Here is an 18,721-nt window from a genome sequence, read left to right as displayed (position 1 = left end):
TCTGGATATTAAGATGATAAACTGTCCGGTGCTGGCTCCTCCAGAAAAGCTCTTGCTGGAGCAGAGCCAGAGCAGCTCTTAGGGAGAGGTTACCAGAGCACTGCAGTGACTGAGAGCAAACGGTGGCACTTTGCCACCCCCTGAGAGCTGGAGACCCCGGCTCTGGGGGAAAGGAGATGACAAAGGCCCTTCCAGCTATAAGATGAGCTCCAGGTAGTGGTGGGACCAAGCAGGTTCATCCCAGCTGGATGGAAGGATGCTTTATGCTTGCAAGACCTCCATCCCCTCTTGTTGCTGAAGACACCGGTCTAATGGACCCTCAGCCAATCTGCACGCCACGTCCTGTGCTCCTCTCCCATCTCCCGCGTGTCCCCTTCCCCACTGGAGAAGCCCACCTGCATCCCGCAGGGATGGAGCCGGGCTGGCCAGCTCTGGCAGGTGGGAATTAGCATCGGGCTGGCACCGTTGTGGAGGGGCTGGAAGAAAATTGGCTCTCCAGTAATGAGCTCTGTGGGGGATTGCTCTACCAGCAACGTGCTCAGAGTCCGAATGAAGCCAGACCTGGGCTGGGGGGGTGGGAGGAGGAGGAGGGTGAGAACCTGCTGCTCTGGGCCCCCTTCATTATAGCCTTGCCTAAGGAAGAGAAAGCATTCAAAAAGAGCTGTGAAGTGGGGAAGGGAGGGGAGGGGGCGGGAAACAACCCACCACAGTACAACACATGGGGATGTGCTTCAAAATCAAATGAATAGGCCGGGGGCAGCAGGAACAGTGGAAAGTGGAGATGGTTTGATATCTCCTCCTCACCCCAATCAGCCCCAGATGGGCTGGTGATGGGGTCTCTGGTGAGCAGGGGCTGCAGACAGCTGCCCATGGGAATTGCATGCCTTGGGGCAGGACATGACTGGAATGGACCAAGAAATGCTCCTCTGATGCTCTGCATCCCTCCCTGCCTGCTCCGGGGCAGGCACTGCACTCTGCTGTGCTACGGGGATGCACCAGCCACCCACCGCTGTGATAAAAGATAAAGATAAAAGATAAAGACGGCCGCCCCCAGGGAGTTATTACACATCAACATCTCGGCTATGGTGCTTGGGGACAGCATCACGCAGCCATCCTGCTGCGTGTGACACCCACGTGCCCAGCAAAGGGCTTAGCAGGGCTGTGCCCGGCCCCTGTAAATATTTATTTAGCTGGCATTATAAGTTATTATCTCTACAGGGTGAGTTATTGCTCAGGACTGACATCCCTGCAGAGGCAACGCGGTGGTGCAGGCGCATCGTTCTCAGGGAAGAAAAATCCCATGCAGCACGGCCACGGTTCACAGGACTGATATTCAGGGTGTTACTTATGTGGCGGTTGCATGATCCGGCCCTGGGGAAGGCAACACTGCCTGCCACCACACAGCCCCACTGCGCTTGGTGCTGAGCTTGGGGGGCTCAGGTGCAGTTTGGGTAAATAAATACAGATAAATAAATCACAGAGGTGTAAGCAATTTCTGAAAAGATTCAGAACGAGAAAAGAAGAATTATAATTCCCCCTCTCCTTTGAGAAACCCAATTTTTATGTTGCTCCTGACTCTCTAACCCTGGGATGGTCCATCTTCATCCCACCATGAGCTAAGCCGCATGCTGGGGTGAGGAGGGGACCCCCAAAGACCCCTCTTGGTCCCAATTCCCCCTTCTCCCGCCTCGCTCTGGGGTTATCGGCTGAGCCCCTGGTTTATTTTGGGGCACATTGCAGAGCCAAAAGGCTTTGCTTGCAGGCACACCTTAACCCCTTCCCAGGTGGAGCATCCCACCCCCACCACGACAGGACCACTCCCTGCGCAGGCAGACCTGCAGGCAGCGGGACATCGGACCCCCCATCCCCCAGGCTGGGAGCAGACAGCGCATTCAACAGTGACCTTGAGTTTCTTCTCTTGGCACTGAAAAGCAGAAAGGAAGAAGCGAGGAGGTACTTGCACTCGCCCGCGGTACTCAATGGAGAGGAGAAGCCGGCCAGAGCCAGGCGCTTTGTGCCATTAATTGCAAACACACCTGGCTCCGGCGCGCCAAGGTCATCCCTGCATCCCGCCGGTCCAGGAGCAATTTATCTGTGCACACGAGGGAATGAAAGGAAAATGCAGAGCAAACCCACGGGTGCCCCTGAAAGCAGGGAGGGGGGATTTGCTCAGCATTTAGAGGATGAGGAGCAATGCCAAGCCGCTGCCAGGTCCCTGGAGCATCCCCGGAGGAAGAGCCCTGTCCTCTCCAGGGCAGAGATGAACCAAAGCCCATCGGGATGCTTGTGTGGGCTCTCCTGCTGCTCGAGGTCTTTCAGATTCACTCGGCTAAGCCTTTCCCTCCCCGATCCTCTGCACCGAGAGCTGGAAGCGATGCACACAACTATGGAGCGCCACGGGATGCTGACTCCAGGCACGAGCGACTAGGCACAGCCACAAAGGGCTGGTGCAAGTGGTATTTCTCCCCTCCTCCCATCCCACTCCTGATTTTGGGGGTGATGCTCGGGATGCCGGCAGTTTGAGCTCAGGCTGGCTCCGCTGGTGGTACCCAGCCGCTTCGGGGGGATCGGCTGCCGTCAGGTCCCTACCAGCATATCCACCGACCGCTTCTCCTTCCCGTCCGTAAAAACCCACCTTTTAACTGCAACATGCTACTCTCCTTTAAAAGCAAGTGCCCTGAAAAACAATAACTGATTCCCTTCTGCCTTGGCTCCCTCACTATGGTTACTAAAAGGCCCCTCATGTGTCCTGCATCCCTAATACCACCCTCCCCTCCCCTCCATCACTCCCCCGTTACCATGGCAATGCGGTGATGGAGCAGCACCAGAATGTAAAGAGAGATGCAACAATCACACGCCACCCTCGTGCTATCATTTAGGATATTGATGTTTAAATCTCCTGAGATTATCTGGGTATAATTGGTTTATGGAAATAGAGACAACTCCCGTGGTGGAGTTACTCAGGCTGGTGGGGCGGAGAGCGGGTCCTTGGCATGGGGGCGGGTGGGAAAGAGGGGAAGGGGTGATGGAAGAGTGGCATCAGGGGCTGCCAGCCCACATGCCAGCCAGCTTCTGCTGGGCTGCAGGTGCCAGCCAGCCCCCAAAACCCAACAGACGCTGCCCCCACGATGGACAGCCGCATCCTGCCTGCCCAGGGAGCCTCCGGGATGTCCGATGCGGCTGGTGCTGGGCACCGTGGAGAAAAGGCGCACTGTGCCACACCAACAGACCTTGGGATCCCCTTCACCATGGAGTTCGGGGTTTCTACATGGGAAAATGCCTGGCAAGCAACAGTTTGCTTTACACGCTTGCAGAGAAGATGTTTTCTGGCTTTCACAGCCCCAGCTGCTGATTGTCCCCAGCGGACAAGCCCCAGCCCTGCTTCCCTGTCCTCTGCCATTGATGCACCCGCTTGGGTACCAGCGTGCTCGGCACTGCCCCGGGGAGATGCCCCGGAGAAACCGAACTCTGCAGGCAGGCGATGCCCTGAAGCCACCAACAGCTGCTTTCTCCCCCCTTTTCCAGGGAAGCAATGCCGAAGCCTCTCTGCCTCCTGGAAAGGCTCTTTGGGATCACAGGCTCACCCCGCAGTAGCTTCGAGCGGAGCAGCCTCCCTCTTAACACAGACCAAAGCATGACCGGCTAATTGAGTCCCCTGGCACATGCATAATGCACAAGGAGCCAAATTCTCCTTACCCAGGCATCCTGTTTTATTTATTAAAACACTCTTTTATTTATTGTGATATCATCTCGAAACTCAGGCAGCATTACCCTGTGGGTTCTTTGACATCGTTTTATACTTTCAATATTAGGAATGCTTTCTTCCCTATGCCCCAGCGAGCCAAAGCACCCTGTCCCCTGCCTTCCCCATCTCAACAAGGAGTCCCGGCTCCTCTCTCCACACCGAGCATCCCACAGAGGTGACGCTTGTGCATGTTGCCACTAGAGAGGTTTCCCCCCTCCGTGGGGCTTGCGAGTTAATAAAAGGGTGACAGATCCTAAACCCTTTCGCTGCATCCCCACGATCTCCGTTGTCCCCCTTCGCGGATGCTGGGTACTCACACAATGACGTATGGCCATGGCACCTGGCCCTCTCGCGTGGCCGGCAGGTTGCTGGCACTGTGGAGGGTGACGGTGATGGCTTCCTTCCCCATGTGGGCCACGTGTCCCCCACCAGCCACTGGTGCATGCCCAGGCTTCTCCTTCCTGGCAGGGGACTTGGATACCTGCTGGGAGCAAGCAGGAGAGACGTCAAGGTGGGGAGCTGCTCGCCGCTCCTGCAAAGCTGCAGGCATGTCCTTGTCACCCAACCTTGTCCCCATGGCCCCAGCTCAGCGCTGAGAGCCCACATGGGGAACGTGACGTCCCCAGCACATGCCCATGACCCAAACTTGTCCCCACAACCCCTGTTTAATGCTGAAAGCCTGGACGGAGGAGAAGAAGCTAGGAGATGGTGTCACCAGCATATCTCCATCACCTGAGCCTGTCCCCAACACCTTTGCTCGATGCTGAGATCCCAGATGAGGGAGAACAAGCTGGGGAGATGGTGTCCCCGGCACATCCCCGGCACAGCTGCCTCTTCCCTGTCCCCAGTGCCCAGCTGTGGCTCCACAGCTGGAAGTCACCGTGCCACGGCAGGGCTACAATGGGTGCCAGGCTCTCTGGGAGGACACCCAGGAGCACGAGAACATCCTGCATGGAGTGAAACCAGCCCAGCGTCCCTGCTCAGTGTGGTCCCATGGGGGCCAGCTACACCCTGGTCCAACCAAAGGCCTCAAGCCAAGTCACCAAAACAGGGATTAACCATCTAAAGCACCTGCATTTCCCCCCTGCCCCCCCACCAAGTCCCCACCATCCCCCTGCTCCCCCTTCTCACCAGCCCAGGCATCTCTGCAATTTATAGGCGCTCTGCAGGAATTGGGATCTCAGCCCAGTCCAGGGGGGAAAAGGGGAGAGTGTGGCAGCTCCCCCCTCCAGCTCATTAATTCCCACCAGCTGATGTGATAAGGAGCAGCAGAGCTGCAAGCTGCCGCTCCTTACCCACAGGAAGGACCGTCCGTTCACCCATCACACCCCCTCCAAGTGAGAGACGGCGCCATCCCCCACCGGCTGCATCCTCACCATGCCACTGTCTTGGGCGGCACACAGCGTTAATGCATCTAATATCAGATAGTCCTGTGGCTACAAGGGGTTAAAACCCACCCTGCACCGCTTCAGACCCTGAAAAGCAAACCCTGCGTGCATCCTTCTGACCTCCTGGGGTTGAAGCAAGAGCTCCAGCCCAGCAACCACCCCGCGGGCTTCTCAAAGCCACTGCCTGCAAATCCCCTCCGACGCACGGCTTTGCCTCCAAACTCTGTAATGGGGGGCTGGTTCGTTCTAAGCCCTCTCCCTCATCTATCCCGAGGCTGCCTGGCTGCAGCAGTGATGGGTTTGGCAGTGGGGAGGTGACCCACCACCATGGGGGATAACAAACCCAAACCTGAGGATCGCTTGTGGGATGGAAACCTGGGTGCTCTGACCAGCAGCAGCCCAGAAAAAACATTTAAATCAGCTTCCCCTAGCCCCTTATTTTTTTGCTGTCAGCTCAGAAGCCATCTGGAGCTTGGGGCTGGGTGCTGGGGACAGGCTCGGCATCCGTGACAGCCAGAAAGCGGCACTGAAGGAGCAGAAACACTAAAGTGAGGGAGGATTCCCTGACCTGCAGAGCGGATGGAGGGGATGGATCCCAAGCCCACCCTGGCTCCAGCTCCATGGCAATTATCCCCCAGCCCAGTGACATTGATGGAGAAGGGAAATTACAGGGTTACTTGACCTGATGTGAGATGATACCCCTCAAGTGATGCCTCCCACGGGCACAGGCTCTCCCCGCTGGCAGCCAGAGCTGTCCCGCACCCTACCCGAGCACCCCAGCTCTCCTTGCACCCCCAAAAGCAGAGCACGGCAAGCCCTGACACCTTCGCAAGGCTTTTCCAGAGAGGAAGGGAAAAGGGGGGGATGTGGAAGAACATAAACACTATTCTAAAAAAAAAAAAAAAGCACAATTTTGCCCCATCCCAGCATCAGCAAAGAGGGCAAACTGTGGGGTGGAGCTGGGAAAGGAGGAGAAAAGCCCAGACTTGGGTTTAATACCCCTGGGCTGTATCAACACAAGCTGCATCACTGAGGGAGGGCAAGGATGTCTGAGAGCTTCGAGGAGGCAGGGTGACGGATTTGTAGGTAGAAAGCACGTACGGGTGTGCAGACAGGGATGCTCTCCCTGAAGACCCCTCTCCTTTCAAGAAAGCATCTGTTCAGGCTCCGGCTCTGGAGTTTTAGTGAGTATTTGCACCCCAAATACTCACTAAAAACCCAATCCAGAGGAATTCCAGCTGGCAGAGCCAGGAAACAACCTTGTTTTGAATTGCACGGACATCTCCGAGCTTGCTGATGGAGCCTTGCTCTGGGGGACTCCAGGACCTAAGCTGTGATGCTAGATCGGTGTCCCACACCACACCGTTATTTAGAGCTCCAGATCACTATTTTTGGACATTTTGCAATGCGTTCCCTATTTTCTCTCACATTCCAGACAACAGAAACAAGTTTCTTAGTGCGCCTCTTCATACCCGCCACTTATATTTACATCTCCCTGAAAATCCAAGTAGGTTTTACCACTAGCGATGGTTACAGCATGATAATTAGTGAGGGGTTTTAATAGAAAATTCACGAGCAGTTAAGCTAAGTAAAACTCAGCAGGAGAACAAAACATTTTAAAAATAGAAGATGTGAACAATGCCAGGCTTTGCAGGCAGCCGGTACCCAAAACCCTCAGCAAGGCTGTGATTAACTACCAAAAAAAAAACCCCAGTCACTATTCAAAGCCAGGAGGAAATTCAGTATTTCTTCCAGAAAGGAGGGTGCCTGCGGTTCCAGGTAGAGCCCACGCTTGTTTTTCAGCTCTCTTACTCAGTGGGAAGAAAAACTTCTCCGTCCTTGCCAAACCAAGTGCTCTCACTCAAGAGTTTGCAACCTGTAGCTTGCGGAGGTGGAGAAAAAATAAAGTTCCCATGTCCTCAAGGGTCTCAGCTGGGGACACCACATGTTTTAAACATTTCGAGGTCCTTTGGAGCATCACCGACTCCTGCAGAGTATCTCACGCAATCCACTGCCCTGATCCCACACAGCACCTTAACCCCAAGACACCCTTAAAGCATCCTTAACAATGATTATTAATTATTCACACTGCAATGTTGCAGGGAGCTTGATTAACGGTGCCTGAGCTGCCATCATCGTAATTTGTTTTTCTATCAACTCTTTATCATCTCGAAAGAAGCACTGGGGCCGGGCGGCTCCTCTACAGCAGCGCTCAGCCAAGATTAAATTGCTTCTGGCTGCGAGCTGACAAGACATAAATAGCCTCAAGAGCCCGACATTTAGTTCAGGGAGGACAGCCCGGGCCGGGAGCCAGCAGGGACCTCCAGGCATGGCACTGCAGGGGCTCCTCCATCCCACCTTGGTCCCTGTCCACAGCTGGAGACCACGGCTGCATTTTCCCTCTGCCAGAAGGTAGGTGCTTGCAGGATGCTCCTTGAATTTTGATTTCGCCGGCATGCTGGCCAGCACAAGACCAGAGGTGAGTGCCTGGGGCCGTACCCCTGCAGCGTTCACCTCCTCAACCCCGAACACAGCTCTGCCAGTACTCCCTGGGACAATGCACCGCTGCTCTGCAGGAGAAGACACCAGCCCCTGCCTTACCATGGAAGGACTAGGACCCTCCTGGTCCTTCGTAGTGAGCCCCACAAGGCCCCCAGCCCCAGCTAAAGCCAGGAGTGATGCTGCCACAGGAGCAGGGATCCGCTCCTCTATGGTGGGAGCGTTCGCAGCCCTGAGCTCCTCCTTACCCCTGGCAATTTATGAGTGGCTGTTGGGAACGTGTCAGCTTTATCCTCCTCCTGAGACTTCATAAAATAATAGTAGGCTCTGTGAGTGAAGATGGACTGGGGCCGGTGTGAGTTTTCCTATGTGATGTCTCCCCAGGCTCCTTTCAAGCCTCTTTATGGCAGCTAAACACGAGCAAGCCGCTTCCTCTCCCCCAGCAGCCGAGAGGATGGGAAATAAAGTGCCACTTGGCTTTAAACAAGCAGCAGGATCAGGCCACAGGTTACACCTCCAGCGCTGTACCATGAGGGGGCTGAACATGAGGTAGGGCTGGAGTATGGCCAGGACATCCCGGAGCCAGGCTAGGACATCCCAGAGCCAGGTCAGCCTGAGGATGCTGGGTGCTCAGGTGTCCCTTGGGGCATCCCAGCAGATCCAGCCACCTCTCAGGGTTGGACCTCAGGGCTCTGGGATGTAAGAGCACATCAAGAGCCCCCAGGACACTGCAGAGCATCTCCCAGTTATCGAGGCGAGCAGCCAGCTAACAACCGATCGGCTCCATCACAGCAGCAAGCAAGCACGCACCTCCGGGCACAGGGGAACTGGGATGGGGAGGGGGATTTTACACGTCATCAGGCAGAAAAATGCAGTGAAATACGAGCTTACAGCAAGGACTCGGCGGCTGATGGGTGAGTGGATGCAGCTGCTTCGCCCAGACCAGCCTTTGCCCAACATGCTGCACAAGGGACAATTTTGCATCCTGAACTCATGGTTTTCTGAGGGTGGGAGATGCGCTGCATCCCAGCTGCCCCATGCCCTGCTGTCCCCGCATCCCCAGGCTCCGCATTGGTCCCTGCAAGCCGGGGGTGTTGGGGTACAGCATGGCATCCCACATCCATATGGGTTCACACCTCCCCCCCCGAGCATCACGGCTCCTCGTCTGTCTGCCCTGCTTTCCAAAGCAACCGGAGCCTTGGCGCTAATCAGATTTGAGGCTGTGAAATCTCATTTGAGGCTCTATTAATGCATAGCTGGCATGACACAGGCCCCGGCCTGTCTCCAATGAGCAAAACAAGGAAAGCAATCTAGCTGGGAAAAATGCATCTCCCGGAACAAGCTCAGGGGAGCTGGCCAAACACAATTACAGTTAAAAGGAAGATTAAAACAGTATCAGCACTCTTCTTCCTCTGACCCCCACTCCCACCCTGGGGAGACAAGCACCGAGCTGCACCGACGGGCATCCCCAGCACCGTGGTCCTTCAGGAGGGGATGCAATTGCAGCAGGATGCTGTCCCTTCAAAGCAAAGGGCTTTTGCATGTTGCCACAATCTCCCTGCATCGGCGGAAGGCACGTGGGCTCATCCATGCTTTGCTGATGCAGCACGGGATGGTGTTATCCTGCTGGGTCCAGCCATGGATGCTTTCTCCCTTTTTGCTCAATGTTGAGGTTTTCCTCCCTGACGCCTTGGAGCTGCTTGGCATGGGACGGGAGGAGAACACAGCCCCCCTCTAATGACACCTACACTTAGCATCTGATGGAGAAGCCCTCGCCCTCGAAAAATAGCCTCTAGGATGACACAGAGGTGGGCGCACAAGGCAAGGAACAACCATCAGCTTCCCAAATGAAAGGAGCCGGCGCGCACATGGTTTCCATTTCTAGGAGCTAGGAAGCGTATCCTCCCCCCTGCAAAGGCTCCAGACGCTGGCAAGCGCAGCCCAAAACACAGCCCTAAGATAAACAGCCATATGGTTGGAGAACTTCAGCTCCACCAACGGCCCGAGGCAGCCCGAGCTCGTTTTTTGAAGCCAACCCAATTGTATTACAAGGGGTATTTCCCAACACCTTCACGCAGCAGGTTCAAACCACCCTCCAAGGAAAAACACCTGAGCGGTTAAAGCCCTTTAGTAGATCCCCAGCAAAACAAAAGCCAGAGGAAGAAAAGAGACGCAGGAAAGCAAACACTGTTTTATTCATCGTTTCATCCTGCCAGCCTCGGCTCTCCCCGCTGCTCCAGTAACCCCCATTGCTGCAGGCAGACACTGCTGCTCTGCTCCCATTTCCCAGTCAGCAGCAGGGACGGGGGGATTTTTTTCCTTGGATTCGGGCTGAGCTTGATATATTCTTCTTATTATTATTTTTAAGCAAGTTGTTTCCTCGAGGGGACCCTGCGGGAGCTCATTAGAGATCACAGGGCAGTTTCGGGGAGCCGGGAGGGAGGATGCTCTCCCCCATCGGCAAGCAGGGATGCCGACTCCGAGCCGATTTCCCTGGGGAGCCCCATTGCCGCTGGCTGGGAATCCCTTTGGGCTAAAAATTGCCAAATTCATTTTCCTTCCATTTATGTAGAAAACTCCCAATTCACCTGTCAAATAATTAAATGGGCCGGCAGCCCAGCACCGCCTCGTCTGCTCCATTAGGAGAGTTTTACACTTTCTATATTTATCAGTGGCACCAGTGCAGTTGCCTCCCCCCCCCTCTTAAAAAGGAGCAATTTTCTCTTTTTAACCCCATTTGCTTTTCTCATCAATGCAGTTATTTGACACTTAAAGGGACATGATGACTTAAATTGCAGGAATTAGAGCTAGCAGTCGCTCCTCCTGCTTGCGTTCCCTCCGAGCATCCAAAGAATTTGTGCTCTACAGACAAGCAAATCAAGAAGCAGTTTGGAAAACCTCTTGAGGATCTGTCTTCTCCATCCGAGAAGATTTTGCTCCAGTTTAGCTAAGAAAATGTGAATTGCCGCTCTGCCCCGGCCCATTTCCATGCCAGATCTCCACCCGGGCAGGGAGAAGCATGCGGAGAATGGGACTTTTGGACCAAGCTGGGCAGCCTCAGCTCCTCAACGTTATGATAGGGGATATCACTTCACAATACATCACTAGGAACATGCATTTTCACACCCCAAAAAATCATCTTTTGGTAAATCAGAGCTATGCAAGCAGCACCCCAAAGCCGCTTGCCTCAGGTACCCTTTTGCTCCCACCTCCCTCCGGCACGGATCGGGGACGATCAAGGGATCCCGAGAGCCAGGGCGCTGCTGGAGGAAGGCGAAGTCCCCGATGAACCCATCAAGGCGCGCTCCTCCCTGGGCTGACAGCTTTTCAAAGCCCTACAAATTGCTTGCCGGAGCAGCGTTATTCATCTCTCCCGCATCCCAGGGCGAGCCCTGCCGGCAAAGTTTGTTTTTCAGACTCATTGGGCTTTCAGTGAGTGGAGGCAGCTCCAGCCCCTCCCCCTGCCGTCAGGGCAGCAGGCTGAAGAGAAGGGCTGGACCCCTGCCACCTTCCCCATGACAGCTGCTGTCATCGGGATGAGTGATGGATGAGCCAGCCAGCGGACAGACAGGAGACACACGCCATCCATCACCCACTAACAGAGACCTCTGCCCCAGCCCTGCTGCTCCAGTGACGGGAAGACAGAAGCTTTTAGCCACCATCATCGCTCAGCAAGATGGGGCACGTCGTGAGGGTATCCGCATCCCAGCGCGAGCATCCTTGCCCTGCCCCTGCAACCCTGCTCCCCCCCCCCCCAAACGCGGATGGACAGAAATACAATTTCTCAGCCCCAAACCATCCCCCAGCCCCTCGGCACAGGTGGATGGTTGAGCCAAGCTTTGCAGTCGGGTCTGGGTTTGATTTGAAGCATTCGGGAGAAGCCAAGGCTGGGCTCTGCTCCCCACCAAAAAGCAGCAGAGCTAGCAAGGTAATTCAGTTCACTACCTGTCATCCCCAGCTGAGCACAGAGGAAGGGGCTCCTGAGATACCCTCTGCATGCACTAAGGAAACCTGTCCTGGTTCTGGCTGGGATAGAGTTAATTTTCATTCTAGTAGCTGGTATAGTGAGTGTTACATCTTGGATTCAGTAGCAGAAGAATGTCGATAACACACTGATGTTTTTAGTTGTTGCTAAGCAGTGTTTAGAGTAAGTCAAGGATTTTTCAGCTTCTTATCCCCAGCCAGCAAGAAGGCTGGAGGGGCACAAGCAGTTGGGAGGGGACACAGCCAGGGCAGCTGACCCAAAGTGGCCAGAGGGATATTCCATACCACAGGATATCATGCCCAGTATGTAAACTGGGGGGAGTTGGCCTGGGTGCAGATCGCTGCCTAAGAACTAACTGGGCATCAGTCAGTGAGTGGTGAGCAATTGCATTGTGCATCACTTGTTTTGTATATTCCAATTCTGTTATTATTGTCATTTTATTACCATTATTATTTTCTTCATTTCTGTCCTATTAAACTGTCTTTATCTCAACCCAAGAGTTTTAGTGTTTTGGGTTTTTTTTCCACTGATTCTCTCCCCCATCCCACTGGGTTGCAGGGGAAATGAGTGAGCAGCTGCATGGTGCTTAGTTGCTGGCTGGGGTTAAACCATGACAAAGCCCCAGCCTGAACCCCTCAAAAAGGGGCCAAAATTAGTCCAGCTGTGGCTCAGACCCCCCCGGGTCCCTGTGCCTGAAATATACTCAGTGCTTGAGGAGTCACTGCTTTACTTTCTGATTCCCTCTTAAAAAAATAAAGGTGATCCTTATTCCTGGGGAACTTTTTTGCTCGTCCCTGTGATTTATGTTACACCAAGTCACTCTGCACCCGCACAGGCTTTGCTAGGGAAGCTGTTCAGCTCCGTGGGGAGTCCAAAGGGATAAAGCACAGTGTAAATGGAGCCAGGAGTAGTTTTGGTCCCAATTTTGAGACCTGTTGAAGCTCCATAAGAAAGTCACAGCTGGCCTTGCACGGTGTGGATGGGATATGCTTACCATGGGAAGCACCAGCTGCGTCTCACCCAGCTGCCTGATACCCCTGCAGCCTGGTAAACAAGCAAGACTGAGCAGGAACACAAGCTGTGTGCCAACCCATTTGTTTGCTGCATGAAAGGCTGCGATTCCTTGTACCCTGACAGCAACAGATTGCTGTTTTGGGATGGGCGCCGTGCTGCCAGCTGGTCCAGGGAGACTGGAAACAAACCATCTTCTGTGGGCTTGCAACCAAGTCCAACTGCCAAGGAGATCTCCAAAAGCTGGCTCCTTCCCCCCCAGCACCACGTAGACCTGCTGGAAGTGAAATGAGAACGGTTCCCAGAGGAAGGGACTGACTTCTGCTGACCTGGGGGCTTAACTGAGCCCTGCGCTCTTCTGCAAAGTCCCCAAGGTTCCTGGTGAGCCCAGTCCCCTCTCCATCCCTGCCAGGCTGGGGGAGGAGGTATCCCTGGGGCTGACAGCTCCAAGGCTCAACTTCAGCCATCCCGGCGACAGAGAGATCATCCATAGCACATTATCGATCTGCTCGGTGCCATGCCCGGGTCCTGGGACAATCAGGGAGCCGTCTGGCTCCGCAACACGCGCGAGGCATTTGAACAGCCGGCAGAGCCTCCCGCTTCGTGCCTAGGAATACATTATCTGCAGGCTGCGGTGAGATGAGAAAAATCATTATCCCTGTGCCTTGGCCTTTTGGGTGGAGCTCAGCACCCATCCATCAGCCCCATTGTCCTGCAGATGAGATGCTCGGCACGGAGACAGTGTCAAGGAGCTGGTCCCCCACTGGGATGCGCTCTCATGCCTTTGCCATTTGTGAAAGCAAACCAGATGGATGTGATACCCTGGCATCCGGATTTCTCAGGACACCGGTCCAAGCAGCAGCCCTGCAACAGGACGCCTCACGCCTCTGAAGTTGCCCCTCTCCATTCCCCAGCATTACTGACTCCCCAAAGTATGGATCACCCAAGTCCCGCCTGAATTTAGGAAGAAATTTAGGCTCTCAAACATCAGTTTAGGATTCAACTTCACCATGCACTGCAGGATCAACATGGGATGCTTTGAGTTGCTCAGGTTTGGACCACCAAGAGCCAAAACAACTCCAGACAGACAAGCATCTCCTACAGCTTCAGCTTGTTCCGGGCTACAGCATCCCAGGAGTGCTTTTGGAGATTAAAATGCCCTCCCAGCTCCACCCGATCCATCCCTCTTCCCCATAACCCAGCACAGCTCAGCTACCCTCCAACACATTTCCCATCATTCCAGCCCTCCCAGGAGATGGGGGGGGGCAGCATCTCCCCCCCCCAGCTTTTAATTTTTAAATAAAAACCATCCTGGCAAATACTTGCCGGGTGACGTCAGCAGCAAGTGATTTATTGCATTCCCTCTGGGGGCCCAGGAGCAAAATTGCATTTGCTAATGCCTCGCCTTACGCCCCTGGCCCAGCTCCGCATCCCACTCCGCATCCCAGCTGATTGCTATCGATTTCCACAGCTCCAAAGAGTTTCCGTCTAGACATTTGCTGAGCAAACTCAATCAGGCCTCGCTAATAAACGCTTCTGGCCAGTAAATTTTCGGCTGATCAGGGCGGGGATAGCACATCCACTTGAAAAATCAAGAGAGGCCAAGTGCTGCGAAGGGCGAGGTGTTGCTCCAGGGTCCTGAGGGTTTGCAATGCTCGGCATCCTTCCCGCAAGCGCAAGGAACAGGCAGCTGCCCTAGACAGCGGTTGAGCAGCTCAGCAGGGCTCGAGCACCCCGTAACTCCTGTGAAACACACGGACCGAGTCCCCCAGAGCCATCAGCAACACATTTATCCAGTACAGGGGAAAGAGCCGAGGCGTGAAAGGCATCCTGCAGCAGCAGACAGCCCCCACGCAGGGCACACTGCAGGGGAGAGGGATGCCAACCCAATTTTTTTACCCTACAGCCACACCGACGTAGTCACCAGGACCAAGAAGCACGTGTCCAGCATTGAGGACATCCTTGTGACTGCACCCCAGACACAAGCCACCACCTGTGGAGTCCCTTGTCACCTCTCCACTGCAGAAGCCCTTAGCTGGGGGAGCTGAGTAAGGGCTACCGGTCCCATCCCTGAGCCAGCAGCATTTGCCGGTGGCCCAGAGGCTGCAGAAGACCTTGCCATCAAGCCCACCATCCCCAACTCTCCCACCAGCCCAGCTGGAGGACATGGGGGACTCCCTGGAAGGAGAAGAGAGCCCAGAGGATGCCTGGGGAGGGTTCATGAGATCAATCTCGTCTCCGGTGCTGTAATCCAGCTTTCTCAAGCAATGTTTTCACAGGTGTATGAGACACCTCTGAGAGCAGCATAGACAACATCTTCATCGACGGACATGTTATTCTTACAGCAAGATGCAGGAAATGGAGCCCCTGGGGTAAGGGTAGTCTTTTTTCCTTTATTTAGACAGCTTTTAACACAGCTAAGGAAAGAGAAATGCAGCCTCTGGGACCGCATTAGCCCTGCCCTATGGTTTCTGCAGTTTTTAGAAGTCTAGATTTGAGCTGCAAGATGAAATATTTAAGATGTGTCAGCCCTAGGTGCCTGCAGATGGCACTTTAAGAGCTTCTGGGTGACACCATCCACTGCCTGGGGACAGCCAGCTTGCAGGGCTGCCTTTTGGTACTAGAAATACAAAGTTTGATGTCTCATTCCCCCATGCCCACAATCAGGCTGGGGATGCAATGGCCTGGGAGCAGGAGCAGAGCTGGTACCCAAACTGAGCTGGGGCCAGGATGGAGATGGCCATGTCCCCTTGTACCCCTCCATCTCCCCTCCAGCACTGCAAAGCTCTCATGGGAAGCTACTATGAATAATAGCATTTTGTTAATAATTTAGGATGACGTCTTCTCCACCGGCTGCACTCACCTGTGCTGGCGAGGAGGTCAGATCTGGGCTGTAGCCTGGCGAGGAGAGATAGAAGCTGCTGCAGCTTAGCGGTCGCCTTGAGGCAGGTGCTAAGGAAGAGGAGGAGGAGGAAGGATGCTCGTCTGCTGAGTCACCCTGGAGTTCCGGGGAAAAGCTGAGCACAGGGTCAGCCTGCAGCCTCTGGGGGTAAGAGAAGGGCTTTGGAGACCCAGCTTTGGGCTCCAGCACCCCTTTCCTTGTCCTCCCAGTGTGCCCCGTATAATCCCACCTCTCCATCCCAGGGAGACCCCTCTGCATCCCAGCTCCACCCTCTAATACTTGGGCTCAGGACCTCACCCTTCAAGGGCAGAACTTTTGCAAGAGATAAATACATTTTAAAAAAAGCCCTAAACCAGCCATAACCACCCCAACAACATTTATTTTTAAATTTAGAGACCACCCCCCAAACCCCCTATCTCTAGGGATTGCTCCTACCACAGCCCCAACTGCCTCGGGGGGGGGGGGGGCAGGGGGAAGAAAAAAAGCCACCTCTCTTCACTTCAAAAATTTCCTTATTAATAAGTTTTTAGCAGCCTAGCCATCCCTCCACCCTTTATAGGGAGCACCTGCCCAGCTCCCAGCTGCCTCTGATGGGGACAGGCTGCTCCCAGCCCTTAAAAGAGTGGGGCAGAGTGATGATGGGGAGTTTTACTGCTCCTGGGGTCTCTGCTAGAGGGGCTGTCCTGTACTAGCTGGGAAGGTGAGGGGGATTTGGGTGGGTTGAGCAGCTGAGGTGGAGGCTTTGGTGCTGCTGTAAGTGCTGTGGGTGAGGTCTGGGGCAAGCTGTAGGTCTTGTGCTTAGTGGGTAATGGTTAATGTTGTGTTGGACTATGTTAGGGTGGGCAAAATGAGGTGAATACCCCATAAAGGATCTTTTCCTAAAGCTCTAAGCATGACTTGACTGCGGGACCCTCTTTACTGGCTTTGCTTGGGTGGTTTCTGTCTCACCAAGACCCTGCCTGCATCTTGAGCTTGTCCTGGAAAAAGAGGGTCCATAACTTTGGTAGCAGGCAGGGGATGGCACTAGGCTTCTACCTAGCAATGCTGGGAATGAGGGAGGGGAAACTGAGGCAAGGCTGTGCTGTTTACCAAAGACACCCCTGAAAGCCCTAGAGACCCCTCCCTTTTTGCTTTTACTCTAGCTGGTGCCTATGTGGGGCCATCTAGCTACTGTAGGGCCAAATCCTGCCCTAAGCAGGCCACTCTGCTCTTGTTTTGCTAGAGCATAGGATCTCTGACCCCAAAATCTCAGCTCCCCTACCTTGGGGGAGTGGGCACGGCCCTCAGTGGGTAGCGAGTGGTAAGCAGACTCGGGTGTACGGGGTGAGCAGCTGGGGATGGGGATGTCCAGGGGTGGGGATGCTGGGGCTGTGCCTGCTGCTTGCTGGTCCTCCTCCTGGGTGCTGGGGGAGAGTGGTGGGGGTGAAACCAGCGTGGTGGGTGGCCGGTGCTCATGCAGGGATGCAGTGAAGGCCAGTCGACCACAGTGCATCGCTGGCTGCTCGCTGCCCACCCTCAGCAAAGCCATCACGGAGCTGTAGCGGTACCAGTCCTCATCCTTCCTGGCAGACAGCTTCATCCGGGGCTGGTTGGTGCGGGGGTAGATGGCGAAGAAGGCTTCGCCCACCTGCCTGCTCCTCCTCATCCTCTCTGCCCTCCTGGGGAAGTGCAGGGCCTCGATGTGGAGCCGCACATCGTGGTTGTTGTCGTTCTTGCAGAAACCTGCTGGGAGCGGTGGGGGGTGAAGTCTTGCTTGGGAGGGCTGGTGGTACCAGGAGCATCTCCTGGACTCATCCATCAGCAGCCCTGGTTAGCTCTGCTCTGCGAACTCTAGCAAACAGGTTATCCAGCCTGGATACAGCTAGATCTTGGGTGGGGGGGTGTTTGCATCGTTGGCAGTGTTGGTCCCACTCTCCAAGCTGGATCTGCTCCATCCACCCCACTAAGCTCAGGCAGCTTTGACTCCAGCTCAAAGTTTTGCTGCGGGGGTGAAGATGTGAGCATGGTGTAGGGGTTTGCAAGCCTGAGACGGGCTCTACTTGCTGTAGAGCCATGGTCCTGGGTCACCTCCCCTGTCAGCCCATCCCCATGGCTTCCAGCCTCTTACCTCTGGGCAGGATGAAGGTGAATTTCCTCCTCTGGAAGGAGTAGATCTGGTTGAGGTCGCTCTGCTCGATGGTGTCAGTGGTGCCGGTGCTGCTCTGGATGACCTCCCTGCTGTTGATGCAGAGCCGGACACCGGCACTGGAGCCCTGCAGCAGTGGGTTTTCCACAGTGAGCCGCAGGGCGTAGCGGCCCTGTTGGTTAAACTGGGCGCTGACCACCTCAAACTCAAAATCCAGGGTCTTCTCCTCAGCCTTCAGCCGGGAACGCTGCAGGGTCAGGGGAATGCGAAGCTCCCCTGCCTTGCCTGCCATGGGGACAGAGGTGGGATCTGGAGATGTGTCCTCCTTGATAGCAGGGACCTTGCAAGCTCTCTACCATGGAGCAAGCCCTTCTGGCAGCCTTTCTGAGCCAAGTTGCCTCTGCTGTCACTCTCTCCTTTCCCTCTCCAGTGGGGAAAGTGCCTGGGGGTGCCTCTGGGTACCTGTTGGCTTCACATCCCTGCAGGCCGCTTTCAAAGGCAGCAGCAAAAAAGGGAAAGAAATCCCTGTTCCTGAAAAAGCATCCTTTGGTGCTGCAGGGAGATGCTGAGAGCTTTCCTGCCCCTGTGCAATGGCAGGGACAGGGGCTTTGAACTCCAGTTTGTTTGCTGGGAAACCAGGTAACTAGATGCAAAGCAGTGGCTGCCTTCCAGCAAACAGCCCAGGATATCCAGGGTGATGCCAAGCGATGCAACACAGACGCGTGTGTGCTGGGGGATGTGTACATCCCTGCAACAGGGAGTTGATGGCTCCTTGAGCCCTTTTCCTTGGGTGATTCATCACAAAGGGGTTTGCTGGATGTTGCAGAGCTTCCAGGAGATGCTGGTGCTGAGTACGGTGTAAGCTGTGCTAGCTGCTCCCATGTGTTGCTGACCCCCGTGGGACAATTCTGCTCCTCCTGCACCCATGGGCTCTTTGCTGCATCCCCTGCTGATGGGACTGGGCAGCTGAGCCGGCAGCTGTGTTTTGGTTTGTCTCTAAGGCAAGTTTTTAGCTGGGTTTGCTTGTGGCATGAGGTCGGGCAAGCCAAGGGAGAGGAATAGGATG

At 54.9% G+C, this 18,721-nt stretch overlaps 1 protein-coding gene across 1 annotated transcript in view; it reads right to left on the bottom strand.

Annotated features, from left to right (window-relative positions):
• CCDC33 (coiled-coil domain containing 33) overlaps positions 1–17,947 on the bottom strand; it is a 44,859-nt gene extending 26,912 nt beyond the window's left edge. The window contains exons 1-3 of the mRNA XM_010572243.1: positions 17,638–17,947; positions 16,792–17,252; positions 4,063–4,226 (exon numbers count right to left, since the gene is read on the bottom strand). Coding sequence (XP_010570545.1) covers positions 4,063–4,226; positions 16,792–17,252; positions 17,638–17,947 — 935 coding nt within the window. The remainder of the gene's footprint in view (positions 1–4,062; positions 4,227–16,791; positions 17,253–17,637) is intronic.
• Positions 17,948–18,721: the final 774 nt, after the last annotated feature.

Source organism: Haliaeetus leucocephalus, unplaced genomic scaffold, assembly GCF_000737465.1.
Source record: "Haliaeetus leucocephalus isolate CR32 unplaced genomic scaffold, Haliaeetus_leucocephalus-4.0 Scaffold339, whole genome shotgun sequence".
Taxonomy (NCBI): Eukaryota; Metazoa; Chordata; class Aves; order Accipitriformes; family Accipitridae; genus Haliaeetus; species Haliaeetus leucocephalus.
Note: the sequence above shows the minus strand (reverse complement) of the source record. Positions and strands in the feature narration are given on the sequence as shown.